Below are 27,175 nucleotides of genomic sequence, written 5' to 3'. Positions count from 1 at the left end.
TGGATGTGGTCTACCTTGACTTCAGTAAGCCTTTTGACACCGTTTCCCACAACATTCTCCTCGAGAAACTGGCTGCTCGGGGCTTGGACTGGCATACGCTTTGCTGGGTTAAAAACTGGCTGGATGGCCGGGCCCAAAGAGTTGTGGTGAATGGAGCCAAATCTGGTTGGAGGCCGGTTACTAGTGGAGTCCCCCAGGGCTCAGTGCTGGGGCCGGTTCTCTTTAATATCTTTATCGATGACCTGGATGAGGGGATCGAGTGCACCCTCAGTAAGTTTGCAGATGACACCAAGTTAGGTGCGTGTGTCGATCTGCTCGAGGGCAGGAAGGCTCTGCAGGAGGATCTGGATAGGCTGGAGCGATGGGCTGAGGTCAACTGCATGAAGTTCAACAAGGCCAAGTGCCGGGTCCTGCATCTGGGGCGCAACAACCCCAAGCAGAGCTACAGGCTGGGAGATGAGTGGCTGGAAAGCTGCCTGGCAGAGAAGGACCTGGGAGTACTGGTTGATAGTTGGCTGAATATGAGCCAGCAGTGTGCTCAGGTGGCCAAGAAGGCCAACAGCATCCTGGCTTGCATAAGAAGCAGTGTGGCCAGCAGGTCTAAGGAGGTGATTGTCCCCCTGTACTCGGCTCTGGTGAGGCCGCACCTCGAGTACTGTGTTCAGTTTTGGGCCCCTCGCTACAAGAAGGACATGGAGGTGCTCGAGAGAGTCCAGAGAAGGGCGACCAAGCTGGTGAGGGGTCTGGAGAACAAGTCTTATGAGGAGCGGCTGAGGGAGCTGGGGTTGTTTAGCCTGGAGAAGAGGAGGCTCAGGGGAGACCTCATCGCTCTCTATAGGTACCTTAAAGGAGGCTGTAGAGAGGTGGGGGTTGGTCTATTCTCCCACGTGCCTGGTGACAGGACGAGGGGGAATGGGCTAAAGTTGAGACAGGGGAGGTTTAGGTTGGATGTTAGGAAGAACTTCTTTACTGAAAGGGTTGTTAGGCATTGGAATGGGCTGCCCAGGGAGGTGGTTGAGTCGCCATCCCTGGAGGTCTTTAAAAGACGTTTAGATGTAGCCCTTAGTGATATGGTTTAGTGTAGGACTTGTTAGTGTTAGGGCAGAGGTTGGACTAGATGATCTTGGAGGTCTCTTCCAACCTAGACGATTCTGTGATTCTGTGATTCTGTGATAAAGTGCCAAAACCAGAGAAATCCCTTTATTTGTACCCAGCAATTCTGAAAGTCATTTTAACCACTGGCATTGCCAAAAACACAACATAAACTGTCCGTAAATAAAAATTAATATTGGGTTTACTTTATTTATTAGATTCAGGATTATCTTTGTCAAGCATATTCAAAAGCTGCTGGTATGAAAATTTCACAGTATAGGGCAAAGGTATGAGCATGAACTGAAAATGTCATTTTGCTTTAACAAAAACACATTTTCTTTCCTGGAAATGTAGGTAAGGAACATAATTTTTTTATAATGCATGTGGAAAGTGGCAATTATCAAGGCACACTCACAAACTTACTTGTAGTTGGGATAAAGCATTAGCTCCTTTGCTCTCCTGGGACAGGAAGAAGCGTACTGACATAAGTAGTTCTTGAATACAGCAGCGAAATTCTTCCTCGTTTTGTCCACCAGTGGCAATAGAGAATAATCTTCGAGACTGAACTATGTATTTAAAGATATATTCCTGTGCCTACAAATGTCAAAATCAGAGATAACTCATAAAAATAAAACAACTCATGTAAAAAAACAACAAATGCTATGATTATATAATTAATATAATGACAAGGGTCTGAAATGGGAGACTGCTATTTAATTTTGGCACTTTTAAAAAAAAAATTCGAACGAAACACTAACATTACAAAAGCACATACTCAGAAATACTCTTCCCTTGCCTTTTAAAACCTCTACAAACCAGTGAACATTTGATTATTTAACAAATGTAAAACTGCATAATCTCAACATTGTCCCTTGCAATGCATCCTTGCATGTCTGTGGCTACCGAAAGATGTAGGACATAAACATGCAAGGCCAATATAAGAAACAGATTCAAACTTTTGAGCTGTTGTGGCATTTCCTCTGCCTGTTAAATGTTAAAAATGTTTTCCTGTGAATTGTTAACAAGATAATGCCAAAATATAAGCTTAGTTTAAGTTGCAAAACTTAAATTGTTGTTAAGAATGCAACAAATACACAGCCTTTTGTTATTACTGAAACACCTAAGTTAACAGCAGCTTAGAAAAGCACAGGGTACCACACTGATATCTTATTTCCAGATCACAGCTCCTGTCCCAAATGGGATTATTCTGTTGTACAACTCAGACTGTCTCCACACTGTGCTCTGTTGATGTACAAAACAGGATGAGAGCAACTAAATTTCCATTTTTAGCAAATTCCCTCTTGTCAGGATTGAACCAGTAAGTCAGCATTCTTGTCTGCCATTTAGATTCCGTTAGTGACAGACGTTAATACTACCAATGCAATCTATCTTTGCTTTCTTAGATTCAATTCCTACTCATGCATATCCTCATTCAGTAAGGAACATAGACTTCCAGAGTCTAGTGGTAGCAAGCTCCATTGACCACCTTATTAACAAAAGAGAAAAAAGAATAAACTGACAGCACTAAAACAGCCTGCAATTCCCTGGAATTAATACTGCATTTCCATCATTTACACATACTGTGCTCCTTTTCCTCAGTTAAACCTGTTGGTGCCTTTGAAGATTTCTGTTACCTTCAGTACTTCCTGTATGTGCTCATGCAGCTCCACTTCGGTGACTCGATCAATGTGCCACTTCAGTACTTTTATAAGATCTCTAGAATAACACATTAAAAAGTATTACTACACAGAAGCGGAAGAAGAGTTAACGAACTTAGAATGCAGAATAATCTTTCATATAAGAAACACTGAAAAAAACCACAAAGTTTCGCTAATCACTACAAGCCCAATATTACAGCTAGTTTCCAGCCTGCCGATAGACCTAACAGACCTCTAATGAACAGGAAATAATTGTCATCATCACATATGCAGTGGAATTATTTCAACAGGGATACATAAGCTCATTAAGATACAAGAGTCTCTGCCAGCGTAGACTACCCCTGCTATTCCATGAATTGGTTTGCAGTCTCATTAAACTGCATTCACATTAATGAAAGTTCAGCTAGAAAATAAATACAAAGTATAGCATAGTAAGTGATGCTTATTAGTGTACTGATCTACACAGCAAACACAGTTGTAACTGAATGACGTTAAGGCTCCAATGCTGGTCAAAGTCATTTGAATAAAGAAAGCCAATGAAGAAAAAGAGACAAAATTAAGCCAAGATGAGGCCTTTCACAAGTAACCTTTATGGTAACTCAAAATTATTTTACTCCTTTTTTTAATGGCCTAAATCTGGGCATTCATATAAGCGTTAAATTTTATTCCTACTATTACAGTTTAATTTAACCTGATGATTGATTCTGCTTAGTATGCCAGTAACTTTCAGTATTCAAATCAGTTAGAAAAAGTACAGACTTCACCTGTATGCAAGTGCTCCTGCAAAGTGACTTTCAATGTAAGTGTCCATTACTGGCTTAAAGTGGTGAAACTTGCTGTCCTGCAGCAGATTTATTATGTGAACCTAAATGTGAGGGAAAAAGAATAAAAGCTTTTGCTTTTTTTTTTTTCTTTTTACTTCGTTCTTAAATAGTGTTAAGCATTCTCACAAAACAAAACTTACCAAACAATCAAATACTTTTGATCCATATTTTTGAGAGTTTTCATCTAAAATTCCAAATAAAGTGTCTAGTGTATCTTGAAGAAACTGATTGAAGAATAAGAGGCAGTTTGTTATTAAATATGTATTTTTGTGACACACAAATATGTATACTTGTGACAGACAATTATTTCCCTCATATTACTTGAAAGCAAAATAAAGGAAGAAATGAAAGAATGGTATATACCTTCACTATTTCAGAACCATCAATTTCTTTTAATTTTGATAGGCAACCTGCAATTTTGTCTGGGTGGGTTCTCCATTTCAGAAGGTCAAGCATATCTCCTGCCAAGACAAAATGCAAGATTAAAGCTGGAAGCAAAGCTGCATTTCAGATTTTAAATTCTACTGTTACAGTCCACTCAGCAAAACTGGGCTTCATTAAAACAAAAGAAAACATCTCAAGATTTGCTATAATATGATCTGCCCAACAATAACAATTTTTCATTCTGTCCCATAATTGCTTCACCAACAGAAAATAAAAACATGGTATTGGGTCACTAAAATCAATCTCTTGTGGCAACTATATTATGCAGTCTTGCTTAGAAATTTGTCAGCTGCCACCTTAATAAAAGTAATTATCTTCCTGTCTCTTATCCCATTGAAGGACACCTTCCAGAGCTGTCTTCTGACAGCTAGAAACAGTCTCTTGATAATTAGGTATGAATTGTTTTTATGTATTTTAAAATACTCATATTCCTATGTCTCTTTAGAGCACAAACATAATGCCTCTGCTTTATTAATAAGCAAGACGATCTCTACTGAAATAAACTCTTCTGAGCTAAACCACTCTTAAGTGTCTTCATGCTTGCTCCAGTTTTAATCCACTCTCCTTTAGCCTTCTTGATCGACGTGGTACACAACATTACAGATGAGACCTCATCACTGTTTTCTGTATCATCATTAGCAGGCTCGTATGTCTTCTGCAAACACCTGGCGTGTGTGGTGTAGAATTTTCCTTTTTTGAGATACATTTGGTGACACAAACAACTCTTTCTTCTTTTTAATGCCGTTCAGCTCCCTGGCAATAGCAGAATCCCCAGTAGTCTCCATTAGGGCATGATCCTGCCTTTTGTACTATTAGATTTCATCTAATTTCTACTCTAGCTAACCATTTAAAACAAAGTTGCTTTGGTTTGTCTGTATCATATTTTAATTTGGTTCCCTCAATTGATGAGCCTTTTCCACTGCCTATTAGCAGCAAATTTCATTAACAGGCTTTTTATAGTCTCAGGTTTTAGTGAAGCAACTCCTCCTCCCAAGCTCTTCCAGCCCCGAGGCCCACCCCACCAAATGAGACGAATCAGTACCAGGCAAAATTCTTCAGATCTTGTAGTATTTTCCTTCCATTCAGGAAGGAAATTCCTTCCATTACAGTGCAACTTGCTCTTTCCCTTTTAGCCTGTTATTTACCAATTTTTAAAATACTTATTCTAATCTGTATCTCTTGTAATTTCCCATGTGGTGTGTCACTGAAGTCCAGATGGTTTAGATCTGCTATGTTTCCTCTGAATAACAACAACAAAAAAACCTTAGAAAAGAAAGATTAAGAAGTTTATTCTGGCACGAAATGCCTTTGATAAACCCATCCTGGGTTTTATAGCATATTCCATTTAGCTACGTGTCTACTTTTTCATCTATGATTTCTTGTAAATACTTACACCAAATTCATCAGAGTGATGGCCCAGTTAACATATCTACTCTTCCACCTATCTTAAACATAGGTACTGTATTTATTACTCGTGTAATATATTTATTATCCATAGGTACTCATTTATTACTAAGTCATGTGTTACTGCTTTCAGCTTCAGAGATATACTAAAAGAAATCCCAGCTTGCTACAAGATGGGGAATTTCATGTCCAATAAATACCATTCAGTATCTGAATACAGAGTTTTGTGAACTTTGCTTGGCTTTTTAACAGTTTTCACTTCATCCTGACCCCTGCTGAACCCTGACACATTGCTGTTATTTCTCTCCCTTTTGGTGTAGGTTCTCTGCTTACTCCTCACATTTTTTTGCCCATGACTCTCTCAGTTAGGGCTGCAGCACTCCTTCCAAGTTGCATTCAGAGCACAGAAGTTCCACAGATTTTCAAACTCTTGAATCAAATAAATCCCAAAGTTCCTTTACCTTCAAGTTTACTAACTTGCACATTTAACTAACCAGCTTTTCAGAATCTCACAAAGCCTGGCTGCTTGAAATATAAAACTTTAACCACTGTCCAACCCTTCAATCGGCTTAAGCTGAAACACTCTCCACTTGATCACAGTCCAGTATCGTTTTAGAAGGATCCAGTTCTTCTGAAATGTCCTCGCCATGTACCAAGAGAAGTAGATAACTGCAAGTTTTCCTCTTGGTTCAGTAGCTAGTTGGGTTCTTTCTACCACAGACAGTTTTCACACTCAAATAACATTTAATGCACACACACTTTTTGTCACTTCTTTCCCAGCTTGCTCCAGGAAAGTTCCTCTCTCCCATAACAAGGAATGGAATAGCATTTCTGCCCTTAATAACATTAAATTAATCTCCACCTGCACTGAAATCTTGCCAGAACTGTTAACAGCAAACCCTCTACATTATTCCACTAATATTTTGCTGCTTTTGGTGGGCGCAAATTCTTTTCATGCATTTATACGTTTCTTTTTTTGTTTTGCTTCACAATATGCTAGTGTGGAAGGGTTTGGATTAAGAGAGGTCTTTGAGTTCCGCTAGGGGTGAGGAAAGGTCCCAGGTGTGTCAGAGACACCTTCCAAAGATCAGGGACAAATGATAGATCTTATTATTTCTCCTGTCAGGAGTTTTCAAGTAACAAACATTACAAAACCATATCGAACGGTATTTGTCTTCTGGATAATTAATTGGACTCCTACCTTCTATTCTGTTTAAGCCTCTACTTAAGTTGAGGAACAGCGAAACTAGCTAAAGCTGTCAGTTCATAGTAGGAAAAATACTTCTTTACAGGTCTGCTGGAAGAACTTTGTGGGTAGATAGCTGACACTCAATATTAAGGATTTGTTGGAGGATTAAAAAAAGAAGGAGAAAGCAAATGTAAGACACTCACTTCAAAGCACTTATTTCAAGGAAAATGCAAAGGAGGAAAGACACTGCTGAGATGGCATTAGCGAATAGCCCAAGCATAAATGACATGAATAGAAAATCTGACGTGAATCACAAGGGGAAGGGACAGTAATGCATCATGTAGTAAGAGAAACGAGAATATAAAAATGTCCCCAAAAATAAGTCCACTAGGAAAGCATAGTTTTGGAAAAGGGAAGAAGTCAATGCTGCTGATAAACTTTGCTGAAGAAGAAAAACATTTCCAATGCCTTCTCTATACCACGATCTGATTTGTACATAAAAAATAGCCCACACCTGAGCTACCACTCTTGCCAAACAAAACAATTCCCTTCTCAAAGTCAGTAGTTTAAATCCAAAGTGCTAGGTGTAACAAATGGTTTAGAATTCGGTGTATAAGGAACAGGTTGGTGATGATCTTTCCGTCTCTGTCTTATAAATCCCAAGACATCAGCAGTTGGCCTAGTGCAGCACTATTGCACTTCCAAATGAAAAAGCCAAACTTTTAACCAGCAATCTGTATTCCTGTTCCAGCAGGCTGCTTCTGGGGCTGCCAAACACCCCCCACCAAGAGGAGGTTACTCTGAAAAGTTACCCCATTACTTTTATTAATCATGAGTTTCACTTTTTTTTTTTTCTTTCCCCTCCTCCGATAGATGGATTACACCCCTGCATTGCAAGAAACACACTGCATGGCATGTTGTTCTGCTGATGAACAGCTGCTTACTGGGGATGTGCTGATCAGTGCTGAGAAATCAGTGGATGCCAGCTTGCTAAAATACTCCAACTTGTTGGATGGATCCTGATTCTCTGGCAGGCAGAGATCCCTCCTAAATGTCAAAACCTACATGGGACTGTTTTGATAACTACTCAGTAGAAAAATACTATATTCTCTCTTCTACTGTTTTTTAGGAAAATAAAATACAACTGAAATACAACTCAAATTCAGGTAAGAAACAGGCATATTTTTGGTTTTGTTTTTTGTTTTGCTAACATCAACTGATTAACTACCTAGGATCAAAGGTCACTCTAAGGAAAAGACAACTGACAGACAGATTAAATAAGGATGGGTTCTCACAAGAGCTGTTGATGGATGCACAGGCTCCCCTGTTAGAAGCTCTCTGAAAACTGCTTGGAAATAATCCTCAAGTCCCCTCCAAAGCACCTAGGGTAAGGAAGTTATGGATTCCACCAACTGGAAGCCAGCCTCCTTCCCCCAGTCCCCATAATTTTAATATGCATGAGGGCTGATGGCATGTGGGAACAGTCAATGAGAGAATGACAGCTGAGTAAAATTTCACAGCAAATTAGGAAAGCTGTGGCCTAACTCAGTCATACCCTTTACGAGTCTGGGTTTGGGGTCTTCCCCCAAACCACAGCCAGACCAACAGCGTAATTTCCAATTAATTTCCAGGACATTGGTGTTTGCAGACACAAGCAAATCTCCAACAACTTCAGAAAAATCTCCACATTTAAAAACAGATTTAAAAAAATCAGCAATTTTCAAAAATACTGATACAAATATCTACTACAAAAGCAAATACAATACACAGAACTTTTAAATCCTGTTTTTTTTTTTTTTTTTGTAATAAATATGCTACATTCTCTCAGGGGTAACTGAAGTAATGCTCACATGACCAAGTATCCACATGCTTTGCTCTATGTTCATTTTCTGAGCATGCAATAGATTTTGGCAAATTTTTGTTTAAAAGAATGGGGATTTGGAAACTCACCAAGATGAACTTCCCAAAGAAGATCCTTGGAGAAAATATGAGCCTGTCTATTGAAAATATTTCCACCCTCTGAAGTACTGCTGAAATAATTGTTAACTCTTTCAGAGCTGAAAAGGGGATCAATATTATTCAGATATTCTACACCCTCTTACTCTGTATATGGTAAAATAAAATAAATGGAAATTTCATGCCCTATGTCACACATCTATTTACATCAACTATAAAATGACTCCTGTACCGTGAACATAAATTAGTGAAATTCCTATAACCCCAGTCAACAGCAAAACTATTCATCAGTGAGACACTTAAGTCCCAAGCAGCACTTTCAGGCATGTCTAAGCACCAGCAGATTCATGCATTTTCCTAAATCAAGGCCTTTAACTGGAACAAATTTAGTTTATGATTGCCTATTATCATCTTTGGGGAAAATCTTTTATTGACTAACTTTTATTACTTTGAAGCTAACTGTTATGAGAATACAGAATGGATGTGCACAGCGAAACAGACCATTTACTCTTTGCACATAGTTCTGTTTCGGAAACTTGCTACTAAATGGTGAAAATTAAGATGACTGTTTCCACTTAAAAAGCTGCTCTAGTTTTTGTTATATACCTATAATCAATTTGCAAGCAATTAGCAATTTTATCATCATACATGTGATAAGGGTAAAGATACAATCATGTCACACAAGAGGTAGCTAAGCAAGATTTTTCAAATGAAATAAATAGCTAAGAAAAATATAAAACTGAGGATATCAAAGAATAGTCAGAAACATTATCAAGGAAATACACAATATTTATAAGCCTGTAGAAAATTTGGCAAAAATATAAGCCTGTTTGAGTAACAGCTACATATTGTAAGTAGTATGGCAAATAAGCAAGAATTTTAAGAATTTTATGCACAGCAATGGTAAGGAGCGTATCACACATGTATTTCTAACTCCTTCTCATAATATCCAGTGTATAAGGTTGCTTTAAGCAGTAGTAAATGTTTGTTGGCATAAAGGAAGAGAAGTGATAAAACAGAAAAGCAATATGTACCTAATAAAAACCAAACTGCCACATCCTAAAGCCTGCAAAATAAGTATTTCATAAAAACTCCAAAGCAAACAGATTAAAAGGGTTTATAAAGCAGCTGGGTTTTGATAGTTGATTCCAAGAGTGCTGCATTTGATTCCAATATCATGTTAAATTAAAAAGCATTCTTGAACTACTTAAAATCAGTGGTTTATCATGCTGCATTGGTTTCCATCTGGATTTCAAAAATTGTGAAGAAATCCTGTTTGTAAAACTGATAGAACATAAGCTATCTTTGAGTATATCCATCCTTGCTTGGCACGGAAAAGGCTAGTTATCACACTCATTTGAATTCATGATGTTTTAAATAATCAACATATCCTACCATTTTGTGTGAGTTTAGTGGAGCAGAGAAAGGACGTAATCCAGAAGGACTCTTTAGTGGTTTTTACTGCTTGGCTGTTATTTCCTAGGAAAATTCCCTTTGAAAAGGGGAGTTTGAGGTAGCGACTAGAATCCTGAAGGTTTGTGTTTTCTTCACACTGTGAAAACAAACCAGTTAAAATCAATGTACTGCATGCAATTCCCTAGATTATTGTTTCTCTGCCAGAAATTGAAGAATTTTTAAAGGTCTCATACAAATGAATTCAAACAGGTCAAGTCCATTGAACATTGTTTCTATTCAAAACACGAGTCAGAAAAAAATACAATGCAAAGTTATGTGTTTAATATTTTAAATAAATACCATTACCTTTAGTCAAGTAAAATTTAAGCTATGAAAAAATTGCTTTACAATACATTCAGTATCTATGTTTAAACGTACTTTAAAATAGCATAAATATTTAAAGACTAATGTCCCAGAACTAATATTCAAACATTTTTATAACTCAGAAAAAAACTTCATCAAGCCATCCTAAACATGCATTATCTGTGTGTTTATATATATATATAAACATGCATATACATTATCAAAATAAAACCTAAGATTTCAAAAATAAGTTATTACATGTCCTTACAATTATTATTATTTTTTTCCCCTACAGGAGCTATCTAATCCATCTATACGAAGGTTAATTTATATAGACAAAATGAGTCAGCACATTCTTTAATGAAAATATACTAATTTCAGATCGGAAAATTAGATTAAGTGGTCACACACATATAGAATATAAGCATGTTTTCCGGTTCACTGCTTTCATGGATAGTTCTCAGTAATGGAAAATGCCTGTTGCAACTATTTTTGAATCATAGCTTCATACTGGACACTGAGGTAATAACAAAGTAAAAGCTTTGAACAGGTTATATCAAATAAATAGCTACAAATTTCTGTGTTCAAATTTAAAATCTATCTGGAAGAATATCAAACCCTCTGGACAAAAAGATAACTGTAAAATAGGGAAACAAATAAGAAATAACTTAAGATAGAAATATTTTTAAAATAAGATAGCATTGAATAGATCCGCATGAAAGATTGCTTCATTTTCCATTTTTAGCAATTCAGGAAGTGGTTATCACCATTCTAATTTAATTGAACTTATTTTTATGAAATTCATTATAATGTAACATAGTAAGACTCCACAGTACATCCAGTGCACTGAAATGTACACCTAGATTCTATTGCTGTTTGTAACAAGGAGCAATTAAACAATCAGCAATGGGTATTTTAATGGAGACAAGATTATCACTCATTTGGTAATGAATACAGACTTTCCCAACCTAATGTTTCTGGGCATTTGTAGTATGTTCCAGAGGAATCATTACAGCTAATGATTTCTAATTCAAATTACCTTGTGTACAATGAGTTCATGGGTGCCATCTGGCAGTGTCCTCCCATTCTCCTGCATTAGCGGCACGAAAGAAAAGCCAAACAACTTCTTCTCACCCTTTTCTTTTGCTGAAATACATATGTTAATAGATACACTTAAAATTAACATTTCATAGTTTAGACAAAAAAAAAAAACGGGTACAATACAGCATAAGGAAGTATTCTGGAACTATTTGCAGCTAGTCAGACTAAGAATATTTTACATTTCTTTGCAGATTTGTATGTTATCTCCTCTAATGGTGTCTGTTATCTCACTATAAATCAGAAAGCAGTATTCTGGAGTGACTTGGTTTTATTAATGTCAAATAGTGGAAACCACTGGATACAAAACCTTTGCAATACACAGAATGCCAGGAGACCCAAATGAATGTGATCTAGCTATTCCAATGTGAAGAGAAGGGGTTTTGTTTTAAATTTTGTTTTGTGTTTTACTGTGTGTACGCTATTTATCCGCTATAGTAGGTTCTACCTAATGATCTTCATTTTAGGTCATCCTCAGGGTAACCTGCACTACTGTTTTCAAAAAAAGTATCTACCTCTCTATATATGACTGAAGATGTCACTGTTTCTTATACATACAAAAAAACAAAGAAAAAACAAAAGTGATGTTAATTGACCATACTGTATCTGTATATTTTTTCAAGGGGTTGGATTGCTAATCATCTACTAAGGAGTAGGTATGATTTTGGATCATTTTGGATATTTCACCAGGTAAATTCTAAATTTGCATGTCGAAATTATGCTTACATTTGCACCTGCAGTGCTGCCTATTACTATTTAATAAAACTAGACTGGTTTCTCCTAGCATTTAGGCTTTACCAAAGCACCAAGTTCCATGAAGCAGAGCTACAAGCCTGAAAAAGCTGTGTCATAGAAGCATTAGAGAGAAAGTTAACGCAGCTATCTTTTTCCTGAGGTGTTACGGAAACTCGTGCTGACTGCAGCTCTAACAGAGAGGACTAGGAGAAGTCGTGAACAGTGCTTACTGGAACAGTGCCGGAATTCACAGCGGATGTGGGCTCCTCTGAATTTATCCACAGGAATAGGAAGTTTCAGCAGCTCAGCCCATCTGGGACCATTATTATGATAAAGCACAAAGGAATGGTACTCGCTGGCTGGTGGCTCTCCAGAGCCAAATGAGATAAAATCCTAATGAAGAAAAAATATTGATTAAATATTTAAAGATAGATTAGATCACTCCTAAGATGTCATCAAGAACTGTTCTTACAAGGAACACTATTTAATATCCATATTATTATCATAAATGCCACATGTGGGATAGTACTCAATACTGTAAACTCCACAAAAATAGTAGCAATTTGTTAACATTTGCTAATTAGAAAAAATCATGGCAAGAATCATCCACATAGATAAGAATTAAAGCATTTTATAGGGGAAACTGGGTGATCAAGAAGGCTTAAGCAACATATGTTAAGTGGAAACCCATGATACAGGGTGTTCTATCCAGTATTTATGCTCAAGCAGTAAATAAGAATTTATGCGAGATGAGAACAGCCCAGACTCCAGGATCTTTAGTCATCTGAAATAAACCTGTAACTCTGCTCTTGTCAGTGATACATCCCAGCATGAAACAGTAAAGAAATCTGGATCCCTTGACCAGGAACAAACACAGTATTGGATTGCTTTTGCAAAACTCATAATGGTTTCTCCATTGTAAAGTAAGCAAATGGGTTTGTCTAAGTCCTGTCTTGGAGATACCTATCAATTCTCTGCAGGAAAAATAAGCTACTGCCGTAGCTTTTCTCCCCAGCAGTTATAAAGGATCGCCTTTGCATCTTAATATAATTTATACATAAATATATATATATATGCATATATAACATAAAAAAAGGTTTTATATATAATAGACATTCATCACACTTCATGCATTTACACACACAACCTCACTTCACAGATATGCGCACACACACAATTTGATTCAGACTATCTCCGTCAGCCTTTCTACATTTTGTCAGCCCTTAGCCCTCAACATCATGAAGAACATATGAAAAAAAAAGTACCTTCAAATAAAAAGAAAAAAAAAAAAGATGCTAAATATGTATGGAAAAGGTTGAAGGTGAACAGAAATTCTTTGGTACAGAAAAACCTGAGAAACAGTCATCTACTAATAAGGAAAATCTAAAAGGAGTAGTGCCTTTAACGTATCACCAGCAGCATGCAACCAAACCTGAAGAAAAGAAGGAACAATAATTTATTCTTTTATTAATACCCACACAGGGGTCATTTTTGCATCAGTGATCTCTCATTTATTTCAATTAGACAGTAAAAATAATGATGCAAAATGACTGAAACATGTTCTGCATAACATGAGAAAATGCGTATCTACTAAAAGTTATCAAATCAAAAATTCTCCAGAACTTAATCTTGCTTCAACACTTTAGAGGACCTTAATGGAATCATTAGTTATTTGGGTGGCAATTTTAGGTGCTTATCTGGATCATGTAATTGATCACATAAATTAAAAACACACATGCACTTTGATAGAGATTTTAAGCAAAGTGGAAATGCTTTGAATATCTAAACACAGCAAAAGATACATATGACCTTTCCAAAGCAATTTTGTATTCATCAAACAAGGCCACAAAAGATTATTTACATGTGAAAATGTGTATCAAAATTAACTACAGGAAGGAAAAATACACAACAGAAGTACCTTTAAAATCTGACCACTGCTGTCCACAACATGCATCGTCACTTCCACATTTCTGGCCACACTTTTCCCTCCCTTCTCAAATTCTCCTCTTTCTACAGTGATGTATAAATCATTCCTCATTTCACCTATAAAAAAAAAAGTGTGCAAAAGTCAGTTCAAACTGATTGCTTTTCACTTTTACTACTTTAACAGACTTTCATCTTTTCTTTCAAAGAACAGTATCATACAATTTATCAGTATTTTCAGATTTTCATCCCTATGAAAACCTATGAGGACATCTGCTGTGCTGAACAATTCTAGTGACTTTCATTTGTGTTATCTGGTTTTGGTATGTACCACGGTGTCTCCAGTTAGACTGAAGCTGATGTCTGGCTTCCCTTCCCTTCATTCCTCTTTTAGTCTAAGGAAATATCAACACATTTTCTTTCACTAGTAATCTCTACATTTCTCTGTTTAATGACTCCTCATTAGAACTTTTTTACACATAATCTCTTTCACACTTAAAGAAGGTGTATTACTTTGCTCATTACTCTTTGAAAAAGCAAAAAGCCAAGCTAGCATTCAAATCTTTCTCATCTAAGAGGCCTCAACATATTTTATACTAACTGCCTATTCTAAAGTTTAGCAATAAAAAGTACTCTTATTTTTCACTTGCTGGAAAGGATTCTGAGACTAAAGTCTTCATCAACATAGTCAAATTACAAATCCAATGCAAGCACTACCTAAGTGTTACATAATATGAGTAAGTTATTAAATACTGCTAGCATGTTTTAATGGAAATTCTTTGCACATTTATCCATTAACAAATTATGTAATCCATCAGGCCTTAACCAGAAATTCTGAAAGAGATCTATGCTAATTTTATCTTAGTTTCATCTGACACACAACATGAACTTTATCGATGATGAACGGAAGAATTGTTTGGGATTTGTTGAAGACAGAGGGAAGAAGCATTAACTGGTGACTGGAGTGAGGTGGTAGGGAAGCCCCTGTTCTCTAAGCAGATGCTAAATCTTTTTTCTAAGAAGTCAAAACTAACCTGTCTCTGGACAAACATTACTAAAACTACTTCGAAGCGATGGGAGTTTCTAGAAAAACAGCATTATCATTAGGAGCATCTTCTAAAATTCTAATTTCTAGACTTCACAGGAAGAAAAAAATCAAGAATACATGCTTTTACCGAGTGAAATGCAAGTGTAGAATTAAAACAGATTTTCACTGAGCACTGAAGAAAAACTCAAGTATGACAGTTTTGTGTATTTACAGGCATACTATTTAGAAGTCAAACAGGAGGTGGATACTTGTACTGTGGGTAAAATTAATTAACAGATTTGTAACTGATAAATGATCAGTGCATCTTTGATTTTCAGCTTCGTTTTAATATGCAGGCTGAATTTGACTCGCTTGAACTTTCCAGGATACTCTTGTGTTTGTTTTACTGCACGCAACCCTCCAGCAATTTCCAAGTACCAGAAACTTTAATCTTGCGCAGTCTTCTAATATTTTTATAACATTATTGCATCACTCTATGCAAAATAGTTAATTAAACAATTCCTCTAAAGCACAATCTGAACCACTGCCAAAAAAAAAAAAAAAAAAGGTAAAAGAGGAAACCGATAATATTATCAACCTCTCAAGAATCATGCCCATAAAAAGCAGGGGAAATCTGCCATTGTATTATCTTATTAATTGTCTTCCGAAATGATGATGCTAGATGTTAGAGTACAGATATACAGCATGAACAGAAATAAATACCAGGACCAGATAGTATTCACTTAAGAGCTTTACATGAAGCCAAGGATGAAAAAGCCAAATTACTAATAACAGTGTGTAATCACTGAATCTATGTCTGGTTCCCAATGGGAACCAAGTTCAGAATGAGCAAAAGGTGGTGGCTATTCTTGTGATAGACAGCAGACTTGTAAAAAACAAAAAAAAAACACTTTGAAACGGATGTTGTGAATGTCAGAAATTTGTAAGGGTTCATGGGGAGAACAGAGAAGTCTTGGAAGGCAGATCCACTGAAGGATATGAAACAGACAGTCACAAGCAGCTCAGGAAATCCCTTGAGCTGAAAATAGCTGGAGGCAGGGGGAGCATCAGGGGGTCAGTACCATACATGCATATATGCATGTCTCTTCCTTAGGTGGCTGTTCACAATAGTTGGCTAGAAAGGCCCTTTGAGTGAATCGGTGAAGATGTTATTAGGATTCAAGTCACAAAATTACCCTTAAAACTACTAGTTTCTGATTATTTCTACATTTCAGTAGTATTTGATTATAGAAGTTTTAGAAGGCAGCACAGTATGGTTAGCAAAGAGCACGCAACATGCCGGTCCTTGCTTGGCACACGCTAATTCTAGGACTGGTTCTAGTCAGTGCTGGCACTTGGTCACTTTCAGGAGTTTTACGTTCAGAAAAAATGACATCTGCACATTAACCAAGAAGAGAAGCTTTGTAATATAACTGGTTTTAGCAAACAGCTTGTAGTTACAGCAATATCTCTAAAGATTAACTTGAATTCTGCATGCATTTGTGCTACATTTTGTCATGATTTTTGTCAGGAAGAAATTCTTTCCATTTCCCATGGAGTCTTCACAGAAACACAACCAAAAAAAAAAAAAACACCAAAAAACAACATTTTCACCACAAATTTTGTGATCTAGCCCAGATAAAACCCAGTGAAAACCAAGTTTTCACTTTGTTTGACTTTTTTTTTTCCCTTTTTAAGCCGAGCAAACTGTATGGGATTTAAATGAAAAATATGGAAACATTGCTAAAAATGTAATCACAGCTATACAGAAGTTAAGCAGGCTTTTAAAAATGTTGTCTGCATTTTGAGGTTTTTAAAAAATTCTATACCCATTGAGTTTCATCATTATAAGTGTCAGATGAAATCAAATCACTGGGACTAAAGGCATAGGTGGATGTACCTTCATAATTCCTGTCCTGTTCTCCTCTTAAAGAACCTTTGCAGGGTGCGCAATCAGTGCCATGAGAAGATAGTTCAGACACTTTTTGTCCTGATCTACATCCATTCAGGATGCTCTATTCTGTTTTCAATGTCTCACAGCAAATCAAAGCACGTGGGTCACCTTATTGTAAAAAAAGTTGTATTTTCTCCATTCTCATGCAAGGCAAATTAAATCCAAAAGGAGAATAAGCCTCTCACACTATAAGAGAACCAATGACGTACATGACATATGATGATTTACATGGAAACAGATGGATAGAAAAGCAGAAGGGAAACAACTGAAATACACTGGAAAATGAAACAAAAAAGAATGTAAGCTCCGGGCTATATATCATGGCTACGGTCTGCATCAGGCAGATGAAACACCAACTTCCTTTCCTCAATGTATGTGGCATATCTGACATTTGTGATCCTTACAAAAATGCTTCTGGTTTAAATTTGGCTTTCTGTGTCTGGATTTATACTCACACGTATTTCACTTTTGCTTTAAAGGAGATCACTACTTGCAACCAAAATGTAAGAAAACCAGCTATGCTGAATTTGTACAGTTCAGATAAGCGTACTGGAAGGTTAAGAATTTAAAACCAAGCTCCTGACAAATCTGTAGCACAATATTTATGTGAACATATTATGAGAGAAAGCTCATAAGATTAAAAAGTCAAAGGGGTTGTAAAAATCAAGCACAAAGCCTTATCAGAAAATAGAATTGCTGACTGAAAAAAAGAAAAGGCATTTGGGAAGTGAACTTCAATCTGGAAAGGAAAAAGGAAAGAAAACTGTGATAAAAACATACAAAAATATATTTGGAACTAATTTTTAAAATGTATTTAGCTCTTAGTATATTGTTCTGGAGATATCTTAACCTCTTTTACTTCCCAAATGTAGAAATGCCATTGCTTCAAGCTTCCTTGAAAAATATTCTCTGTCAAAAAAGTGAGATTTTCTGTGTAAAGCTAACCTGGGGCATTCCTTTGTGGACCCCCTTCAAGTAAAAACAATTCCAACTTGATCTATAAAGTATTGAAACATCAGCAAATGTCTGATTTTTTAAAATCTATATTCTTTTCACTGATCTTTTTCATTTCTGGAAACTATAATTACATGTTTGATTACAAGAATATGCATCCTTTTTCTATAGTATTTCTTCCTTGACAAGTATACCAGATGGATAATTCTCACATTATATCATCTTGTTTCCACCAAGAGAGGCAATTACGGCCACAGGGAGCATTGAAAGTCAAAATTCTGCTGAATACCTAAGTTCTGAGGTAGACTTTGGTGAGTACAGATGGTGTCTTCTGCTAAAGTATCTGCATGACTCAAATAAATCTCCCCTAGGTGGGTGTGCACTGAGATTTTTTCTACTGTCTTACATTTGACCAAATGTGCAGAATTTACACAGAAACAAGCAAGGGACATCTCAGACATTAGAGTCAATCAGTTTTTAATTACTGGTTGAAAACATGCCTATAAAATTGACTCTCAGTCAGACATGATGAGCTTTTAAACATGGTGAAAAAAGCAGCATACTTACTCCAGCTAAATATTCAGAAGTACCAATGTCACCTTCTCTAAATATGCTCCAGTGACAACATGCAATGGCTATTTTCAGCATAAAGTTTGGTACAGGAATAAGTGACTGAAAACAACATGCAAAACGTTGCTCAACTTTAAGGTGACAAGCCTACCTCTACCTATAATTAAGTTGTATGGAAGATCTAGATCTTTTGAGAGGTTTTCTTTCAAAAGAAAGGGCAGCTCATTTTCACCTGTTCTCACGGAGCATCTCCATCACCTCAATCCTGTATGACTTGAACCAGTTTTTTTCAAGCTTTCTGAATTCACCAGGGCTTGTGGGCTGGGCAATGAACATGTAGGTGTGGACATCCAGTTAATAACGGTGGTAAACAGTGTGGAGTTGAAACATCCAAGATAAGTCAGCTTTCTCTAGGACTGACATACAGTTTTCTGGGAAAGAAAAAGCTATAGGAAGCTGAACCACTCACACTAAGACTCATTAAACACGTTTTGTGAATGTTTTGTGAAGCTAAACCACCTAGGGCTCCTGAGAAGCAAAGGGCAATTCTAGACATGTGGGTGAGGGGCTGAGTCAACAGAAGATGGAAAAAGGAAAACTAAAGAAGTTACGCACTGCATTTCTGTGTTCTCTGAATAATTTTGCTGCATAAAAATACTGCTTATCTTAGCACAGCCACCTTCTACCCACTATCCCAATAAAAACAGAAGTTAACACGATACAACCAACCACAGGTAAGACAGAAGGCTGCTGTAGATTAGATGTAAGATGACAAATAACAAAGCAGAAAAAAAAATATTGGCATTAGTCCCTGTTGGAGTAAGAATAAGCTGTCTCTTGGAAAAATGGAAGAACTGTGAGGATCAAAGAGTGTATCTAGGGAAGCTGTTTGCTCTTGCTCTTACTTCAGACAATAACACAACGTGTTGAAAAATGGTATCAATAGCTTCTGTCCTAATTACAGAAGCAACCCATTAGACCTTGACACTACTAAGTTAGCAGTCTATCGTTTCATCTGTTTGGCTAATCAAAACTACGTTTTTAAATATTAGAAGCTACAGAGTGAAGCATTCCTACAAGAGCTTCTGGTACCAGGGGAGGGCTGGAGATATATGGAAATCTAAGTTCCATGGAATTAAAAAAATAAACGTAAAGATGTAGTGATGTGGATGATTATACTGCTTTCACTTTCCAATGCGGCACAAGTATTTAGGGTACGCACTGAAGGAACATTTGGTCTGGTAAGTGAATTCAATTGTATGTGAAAGGTGAGGAACTGAAATGCCTGGGTTGCTAAATCAAAACGTGTACAGCACAGCATTGGCAGTAACTGCCTCTTCATATGGTCCTGCCAAAATATTTCAGCTTGGACCTGGCAAAAAACATCTTGAAAGCACTATTTGTAGGCTAAGAGGAAAAACTCCAAACCCTTATTGCCCCAGATGTAGGTGCTAACCAGGTACACTACAGCTCAATGTTTCTGACCTGAGAAGAAACAGGAGAAGCTTCACTCATGACCGCAATCCAACTAGCAATGAGGTATCATGGGCTAAACCGCAGTGGAGGATGGAGACCTGATCAGTATCAGTTACATGACAGAGGCAAATACAAGGAGCAAAAGGAAAGGCCAGTTAAAGCCCTAAAACAACCGCAAGACATACTGACGGAGGACACGCTTAACTAAGCAAGGTCAACCTTGCTGAACCTGCAACAGTAAAACACAAATGTTAAGTAAACAGAAAAGAGAAAGGAGGCAGGAATAATTTGCAGGCTGACAATGCATGCTCAGGGGTCCTATTATCTTAACCCTGCAGTTTCATTATGGGATGGTTCTGCAGACTACCTTTCGTTCATAGATAGGAAGCTGAATTATCACTGTTCAGGAGCCTGCTTACAAGCACTGGTCCGCAGCTCCTGCTGCTCACAGGATGTGCCCCCAGATACAGGACCTGCATGTGAGCCGCCCCTGGCCCACAGAAGCTTCAGTGCTTGCACTAAACCTCAGGTGATGAGAGCAACATAGGTAATCACTAGGGAGAAGAAGATCAGGTCAGGACAAGCACCACGAGAACATTTGTATGAATGTATTGTTTGTTCGTTTATTTTTCTAGATATACTCGTACCTTGTCTATGTGTCAAAGTAACGATCCTTCATTGCAAAACTGTTTTCAAAGTTACACTGAGGGAGCTGTGAGTTGCAATTGCAACACAGATATTGTAACAACAAGACTTTCTTCATATTCCAACCATACTCAGAACTGTAACATTTCTTGTAGCATATTAATATGGAACAAGCTTTTCAAGCTGAAGATAGCTGTCAAAGATCAAAGGTAGCTGTCTTTGTTAGAAAGGGAAGAGAGTTTAGTTTGCCAGTCATCCTCAAGAAAGCTTTCTAGTGAAATAAATTCCAATTCAATTATTTACTGCTGTAACAAAACACAGTGTGATTGTATTTGACTGAGATAGCATCTCTGATAGTTACAGCTTACAGTGTGCAAATCTAAACTGTCTTGACAGCAGCTGCTAATTTGAAAATAATTACACAGAACTCACTGGGAGCTTTTGTTAGAAACTGCCTCTTTGAAAGCTTTCTTCAGAATTATAGGTCCTTTAGAACCATGAATTGAGCAGGAGCATAAAACTGTATTTGGTTTACAGAAAGTTCTTGTTAATTTACATCTCTGTAAAGTGCAAGCTAATGAGTTGCTGTGCTTTATACTTTAAACATGACTTGAACAGCTCTTAAAACAATTTCAGTTGCAGGGAGCGAAACTCTCTGTACATGGCACAGACAAAATGGTACTATGTGGGATGTAAATCTTGTGGATGCAAAATGCTTTAAAGTTCTTGAAAAGACTTTGTAGAATAGGGCGAGAACTGTGTAGCCACACTCAGTAAGGAGATCTCAAAAAAAAAAAAAAAACAACAGAAAACAACCCTCAAACACATTTAAGGTGATTTAAACTTGAGGATAGGCCTAGAGAACCTTAGTCCATGTTGTGTCCAGCCCTTCGATTCAACACTTTCAATATCTCTTAGCAGCAATGAAGTTACTATTCATGCTGATATTCTGAAAACAACAAGCAAAACAAAATTAAAAACAAAACAAAACACAGAAAATCTTCCACTCCTTTTTTTAGGCCAGTAAACGTACAAACTGACATGGCTACAGGTATGATAGGAGGCAGTTTACAGAAACACCGGGAACAAGACAGAAGAGGTGTCTTGCAGCAGTGCAGCAATGCAAAAGGTGGCCCTCTATGAGGGTGATGCAACACTGACTACAGATAACAAAACAGCGTATAGCTCAGATTGGTATGTATTTTCAGTAGCCTCAACCTGGAGGTTGTAAATACTTTAACAATCAAAATATATGTATTTATTAATATGTCCACTTTGGAGAAAAATAAAAAAAAAGTCCTGGAACACTATAGCACTACTAAACACTCGCTAATGCCTTTCTGGCAATTGAACTTTCATGATTTGTTCTCTTCTAGCGTATAAGAATTTCACGTCAAGCTTCACAGCTGCATTTAATTTAAAAAGGTCAATTTAAAAATAAAGGCAAGTTAAGCAATTTGGCACCATTCATGAAAATCACAGTGCAAAATGATGTTATCTGAGTGAAGGACATCCTTAGAAAGATCAAGACAAGAACATACAGGCACACTGCATTTCACAAGGAATTTCATCACTGTAATAAGTGAACTCCCCTTACTGCAACAATTACTTTTCTGTTTAGCATTGTAGAAAGTACTGAAAAAGTGGCTGGCTGCTTATCAGTGACTGTATTCTTAAAAAAAGCAGTTCTGAAGGGAGAAATACTATCAATACTTTTAAAAACAAGGCAAATCTCATTGACATGACTGAAGCTGCTAGTGAACATGTGTGTCAGGTTTAAGGGCTGTGACAACCACCAGTCAGATGTCTATTCTGTGCTTTCTCTTTGTTTAGCAATATCTTGACTTGTTGCTTACTGCTGCAAAGAACAACTTTGCTATTTGCAAGAAGCACAGACTCACAATAATTACTATTTGTCAGTAATATTCACATATGGCTCCGGAATGAGAGAATGTTGTACAGGGTGCTTAAATATATATATACAAAAAGAAAAGGTCTGAGACTGGGATCCTCTGGGTGACAGTTGGGAAAAACTTATTTGCTGTGTGTGTGTGTGAATGTGTGGCTGCATTCAAGTACGTGACACGGGCTGGGCAGAAAGAAATAAGACAATTTCTGTTATTTTTGTGTTACTAGCTAGTTTTTATTTAACATGACTATCAGTAATACTATAAGAGAAGAATTAGAACACTGTATAAGAATTTCAGGAGCATTGGTGACTTTGGTAACAGTTCTCCATTTTACTATTGGATTTAGTAAGCTTTGGCATTTAAACTGAAGGCCAAGAGGAAAAAACAGACTCCTTTTCTCAGTTATCCTACTGTCCTTTCTCAAGAGAACATAATTTACATTTCAGCTTTATTGCAGAAACTCTCAACAAGCCCTAAAAAAAACTCATCAGAAAGCAGCTGACAAAGCAAATGAAATGCCCTTTACAAATCGGATTCTCAAACTGTAAAACTTTCAGGTTTCAAACAAAATGTAGATCTACCATGTTCTGTGTGACTTTTCCTTGCTCTTCCTTTTAACAGTGAGATGTAAAACAAATTGATTTAAACAGTGGGGAGTAAACGATTTACAAGCTTGTTTAACAGAAAACAGACCTGCTGACTTTCTAAGGAATTTAACAGAATTTTGAGACTATTTTTTCAGAGCTAACACATTCGCTTGTTAGTCTCCTAATGCTATTTACCTGTTTTAGTGAAGAATGACTTCCAAGACATAACTGCCTTGTATATACTTCCAACGTATCGCTGCTACTTATTCTATGCTCAGAAGAAAGCCACCTTACTCCTCCAAATATATTATCTGCAGAAGGCCCTTTTCCTCATTCTCCACTTCACAGAAACATAGAATATCACAAGTTGGAAGGGACCCACAAGGATCACTGAGTCCAACTGCCAGCTCCACACTGGACCACCCAAAAATCAGACCCTATGTCTGAGAGCGTTATCCAAACCCCCCTTGAACTCCAGCAGGCTCGGTGCTGTGACCACTGCCCTGGGCAGCCTGTCCCAGTGCCCGACCACCCTCTGGGTGCAGAACCTTTCCCTAACCCCCAGCCTGACCCTCCCCTGTCCCAGCCCCATGCCGTTCCCTCGGGTCCTGTCGCTGTCCCCAGAGAGCAGAGCTCAGCGCCTGCCCCTCCGCTCCCCTCGTGAGGGAGCTGCAGGCCGCCATGAGGCCTCCCCTCAGCCTGCTCTGCTCTGGGCTGAACAAACCAAGGGACCTCAGCCGCTCCTCATACGTCTTGTCCTCTAGACCCTTCACCATCTTTGTAGCCCTCCTTTGGAGGCACTCTAATAATTTTAGGTCCTTCTTACACTGTGGTGCTCCAAACTGCACACAGACTCGAGGTGAGGCACCCCAAGATAAGGCTGGCCCTTTCGGCTCCCAGGGCATACTGCTGACTTGCCATCAATTCGAACCGCCAGATCCCTTTCTGCAGGGCTGTTCTCTAGCCTCTCATCCCCCACTGTACATATATCCACCCCAGGTGCAGAATCCAGCACTTGTTTTTGTTAAATTTCATTTGGAAACTTTAAATTGAGGGAAGTTCATTTAAATTCTGGCTTTTCTTCCCTTTCCATATTCCTTTTCTGTTATTCCATCAGTTCCTAATGAACCAAAAAAATAAGATAGAGGCCATGGGAAGGAGAAGGAAAACAATATAAAAGTTCTTTGCACTTGCCTAACCAAGTATGGAGTCACGTATTAGTATCTTTGTTTTCTCCAGCGATTTTCCTTTGGTAGAAATGATCAAAGCTTTTAAATAGTATTAAAATAGGATTTGAAAGCAGAGGATATTCCCCACGGAGCGCTACAGTTTTGTGAAAGGTCAAAATTCAAGGTGTCTTTACTTGACAATATTGCTCAAACATATTTTGTGTAACTAATATATCCAAGGCAATATTACTTTCAGTAATTAAAAATACATATTTCTGGATTCTTGGAAATCAGAACAGCAAACAGTGGCAGGTGGAAATTTAGGCTGTTTGTACTCCATACAGGCTGATCAAGATTGGAAAAAATTCATACCACTCCTTGTGGGAGAAAAACGTTTAAGTGTGTCAGACATATATTTCTCTTCCTAGAATCAACAGTTCTTTACTAAGTCCAAGCTCACTGACAGCTACATAGACACATACACTTACCATGATGACGAGAACAGATTCCATAGCTTTCTTTACATTTTTGCTCTCCAGACTCTTATTCTAAGCTTTGAAAGGGGGAATATGCTTCTAGTCAAAATCACATCGTTGAAAAATGCATGTTATCACATGGATAGCATTTTGTGAGATCATTTGTATAAAAAGACAAATATTTTAGTTCTAGTTTCACTTTAAAAGCTTCTGAAAAGGGAAAGAAAGAACGATTGGAAAGAGTGCACTTGCACATGAAAAGAACAAAAGACCTTTTAATAATCCAGATGAAGGAGTAGTAAATATATTCAGAAGCTTTAAAAGACAATTCTGGTGAGATATTATAACTGGTGAGCTAAAGGACACCTCATGGATTTAAAACTTGACAAATGTAAAGCAATGCAGTTGTGATGGTTAAAAAAAAAAAAAGTTACTGTTCCTAAATTAAGCATACGAAAGCTTGTATGCAATTTCAAAGTACTGAAACATCCTAGGCAGCTCATTGTATCTGCTAAATGACCAGAAATTGTTATAAAAGACAACACTGAGAAACAAAACACAACTTCTGTTGTTTGTCAAACATAAGAGAAGTCTGGAAGCATTAAAATTCTATTACAGAAATTAATGCTGCAGCTTCATGTAGAGTCTTTAGCTATGCTATTTGTGAAGGGAAATCACAGGATTAGAAGAGGACCAAAAAATTCAGAGAAGTATTACAATCAAAGAATATTCCAGTCAGGACTGACTAGCACAGATACAGATAGCAGCATTGTAGACCACTTACAGTTACATATAGGGAAAACAGTGGTCAATGTAATACCATTTTGCTGACTTGTCAATTCCTTAACCTCTTCTAATTTCAAAAGAGTTTAATACTTTGGACGGACAGGAGGAAATATAAATGCTAATCCAAACTCAGAGGAAGTGGTGGTCAGATCTCAGCAGTGGTAATGCCACCATCTGAAATCCTAAACTGAAAAAGGGTGCCTATAGGTAAATGGTATCTGTCTGTGAAAATCTGTTGAGATGTCAGTCAACAGGCCAATTGTTTATACACTGCAGTATATTTTACGGACTAAGGCATCTGAAGGTGAGATGCTATAAAATATATATACTATTTCAAACGTACATCTCTAGCTGTTTAAATTCAGAGTTCTCTTTTATATTATATAGAAAGCTACATAGAATACATTTCTAGGTAGAATTTCAGGAAATAATGGTTGGGCCTAACTGTATTTCTTAGTGAAAAAATAATTCTTACAGAAATCCACAAGATTATTTTACTTTACGTGCTAGTGTCTCACACTGAATGGATTTTGACTGTACCAAGTAGTAAGACAAATACTAACAATAGTAGACTTAGCACTATTAATAACACTCTACCTTAAATAAAGTAAACCAGATGCAGTTCTAGTTTGAAAAGCACAATAAAGATGTGCAACTCTATAGATGATTACCACATGATAGCTTACAGTCTGTTTACAACTGGCAGCCCCAGCAGAGAGCTCTGGCCCCTCCAGTAAATCTTCATTTAGACAAACACCTGTGCTAGGGTTTGTTCTGATTCTAAAATATTCATACAACACACGCTAATGATCAGGCTTCTTTAAGGAGTTAGGTATCTTCCGCACAGATGCAAAAGAGTAAGTGCATGCATATGTGCCAGAACACACGAGCATAACACACAGCACTGATGTTAGGCAGTGATGCAGATGCTGTAAGTTAAATTTGAAACCAAATTCAATATGAGTACAGAATATAAAAGAGCAAAAAAAGCCGGTACAGTTATGTATAGAAATATACAAAAGGGCTCTCACATTCTACCAACTACTATGTACATTAATTTAAAGTATTTCTCTAGAAGTTTAGTATGTTCATAGACATCCAGTGTACTTATATAAGTAACAATGAGGCTATCTGTCCTTTCAGGAAATGTTGAACTGTTAAGATAGAAATTCAGAGTGTAAGCACAGTTGTCCTTTGATGCGGTACAAAGCTTTCCAAGAATATCAGCTTGCACATCTGCCGACTGCCACATAAGGATGATGGAAAGGGGAGTACTAGTGGTTGCATACAGTGTGCCTTATATCCTTGTTAAACCTAGAAAATGTATATTGATTAGGCTCATAAGATGACATTTTTACTTCCTTTCCTTATTCTGCTGTCTAGAATAGAGTGAGTTACCTATTTCACAGCCTTTTTTGAATCATATATGCCTTTTTTGTACTCATCTACTTCATGTCTTAAAACACCTGAAGTTCTTCATTAAAAAATTCCATTGATCCTGAAAAGAGGCTTCACCCTGTCAGTCTTCACTGACATAAAA

At 37.3% G+C, this 27,175-nt stretch overlaps 1 protein-coding gene across 7 annotated transcripts in view; it reads right to left on the bottom strand.

Moving 5' to 3' along the window:
• DOCK4 (dedicator of cytokinesis 4) overlaps positions 1-27,175 on the bottom strand; it is a 252,082-nt gene that overhangs the window by 82,151 nt on the left and 142,756 nt on the right. For all 7 annotated transcript variants that reach the window (XR_010829121.1, XM_066991664.1, XM_066991646.1 and 4 more), the window contains 9 exons: positions 14,077-14,201; positions 12,389-12,551; positions 11,365-11,471; positions 9,963-10,119; positions 3,938-4,035; positions 3,715-3,798; positions 3,515-3,615; positions 2,727-2,808; positions 1,516-1,686 (listed from right to left, as the gene is read on the bottom strand). Coding sequence is in view for 6 of the 7 variants with exons in the window: in XM_066991664.1 (XP_066847765.1) it covers positions 1,516-1,686; positions 2,727-2,808; positions 3,515-3,615; positions 3,715-3,798; positions 3,938-4,035; positions 9,963-10,119; positions 11,365-11,471; positions 12,389-12,551; positions 14,077-14,201 (1,088 nt within the window). In the remaining variant the exon portion in view is untranslated. The remainder of the gene's footprint in view (positions 1-1,515; positions 1,687-2,726; positions 2,809-3,514; positions 3,616-3,714; positions 3,799-3,937; positions 4,036-9,962; positions 10,120-11,364; positions 11,472-12,388; positions 12,552-14,076; positions 14,202-27,175) is intronic.

The sequence above is a fragment of the Anser cygnoides genome, chromosome 1 (assembly GCF_040182565.1).
Source record: "Anser cygnoides isolate HZ-2024a breed goose chromosome 1, Taihu_goose_T2T_genome, whole genome shotgun sequence".
Lineage (NCBI taxonomy): Eukaryota > Metazoa > Chordata > Aves > Anseriformes > Anatidae > Anser > Anser cygnoides.
This window is presented reverse-complemented; position numbering and strand designations above follow the sequence as displayed.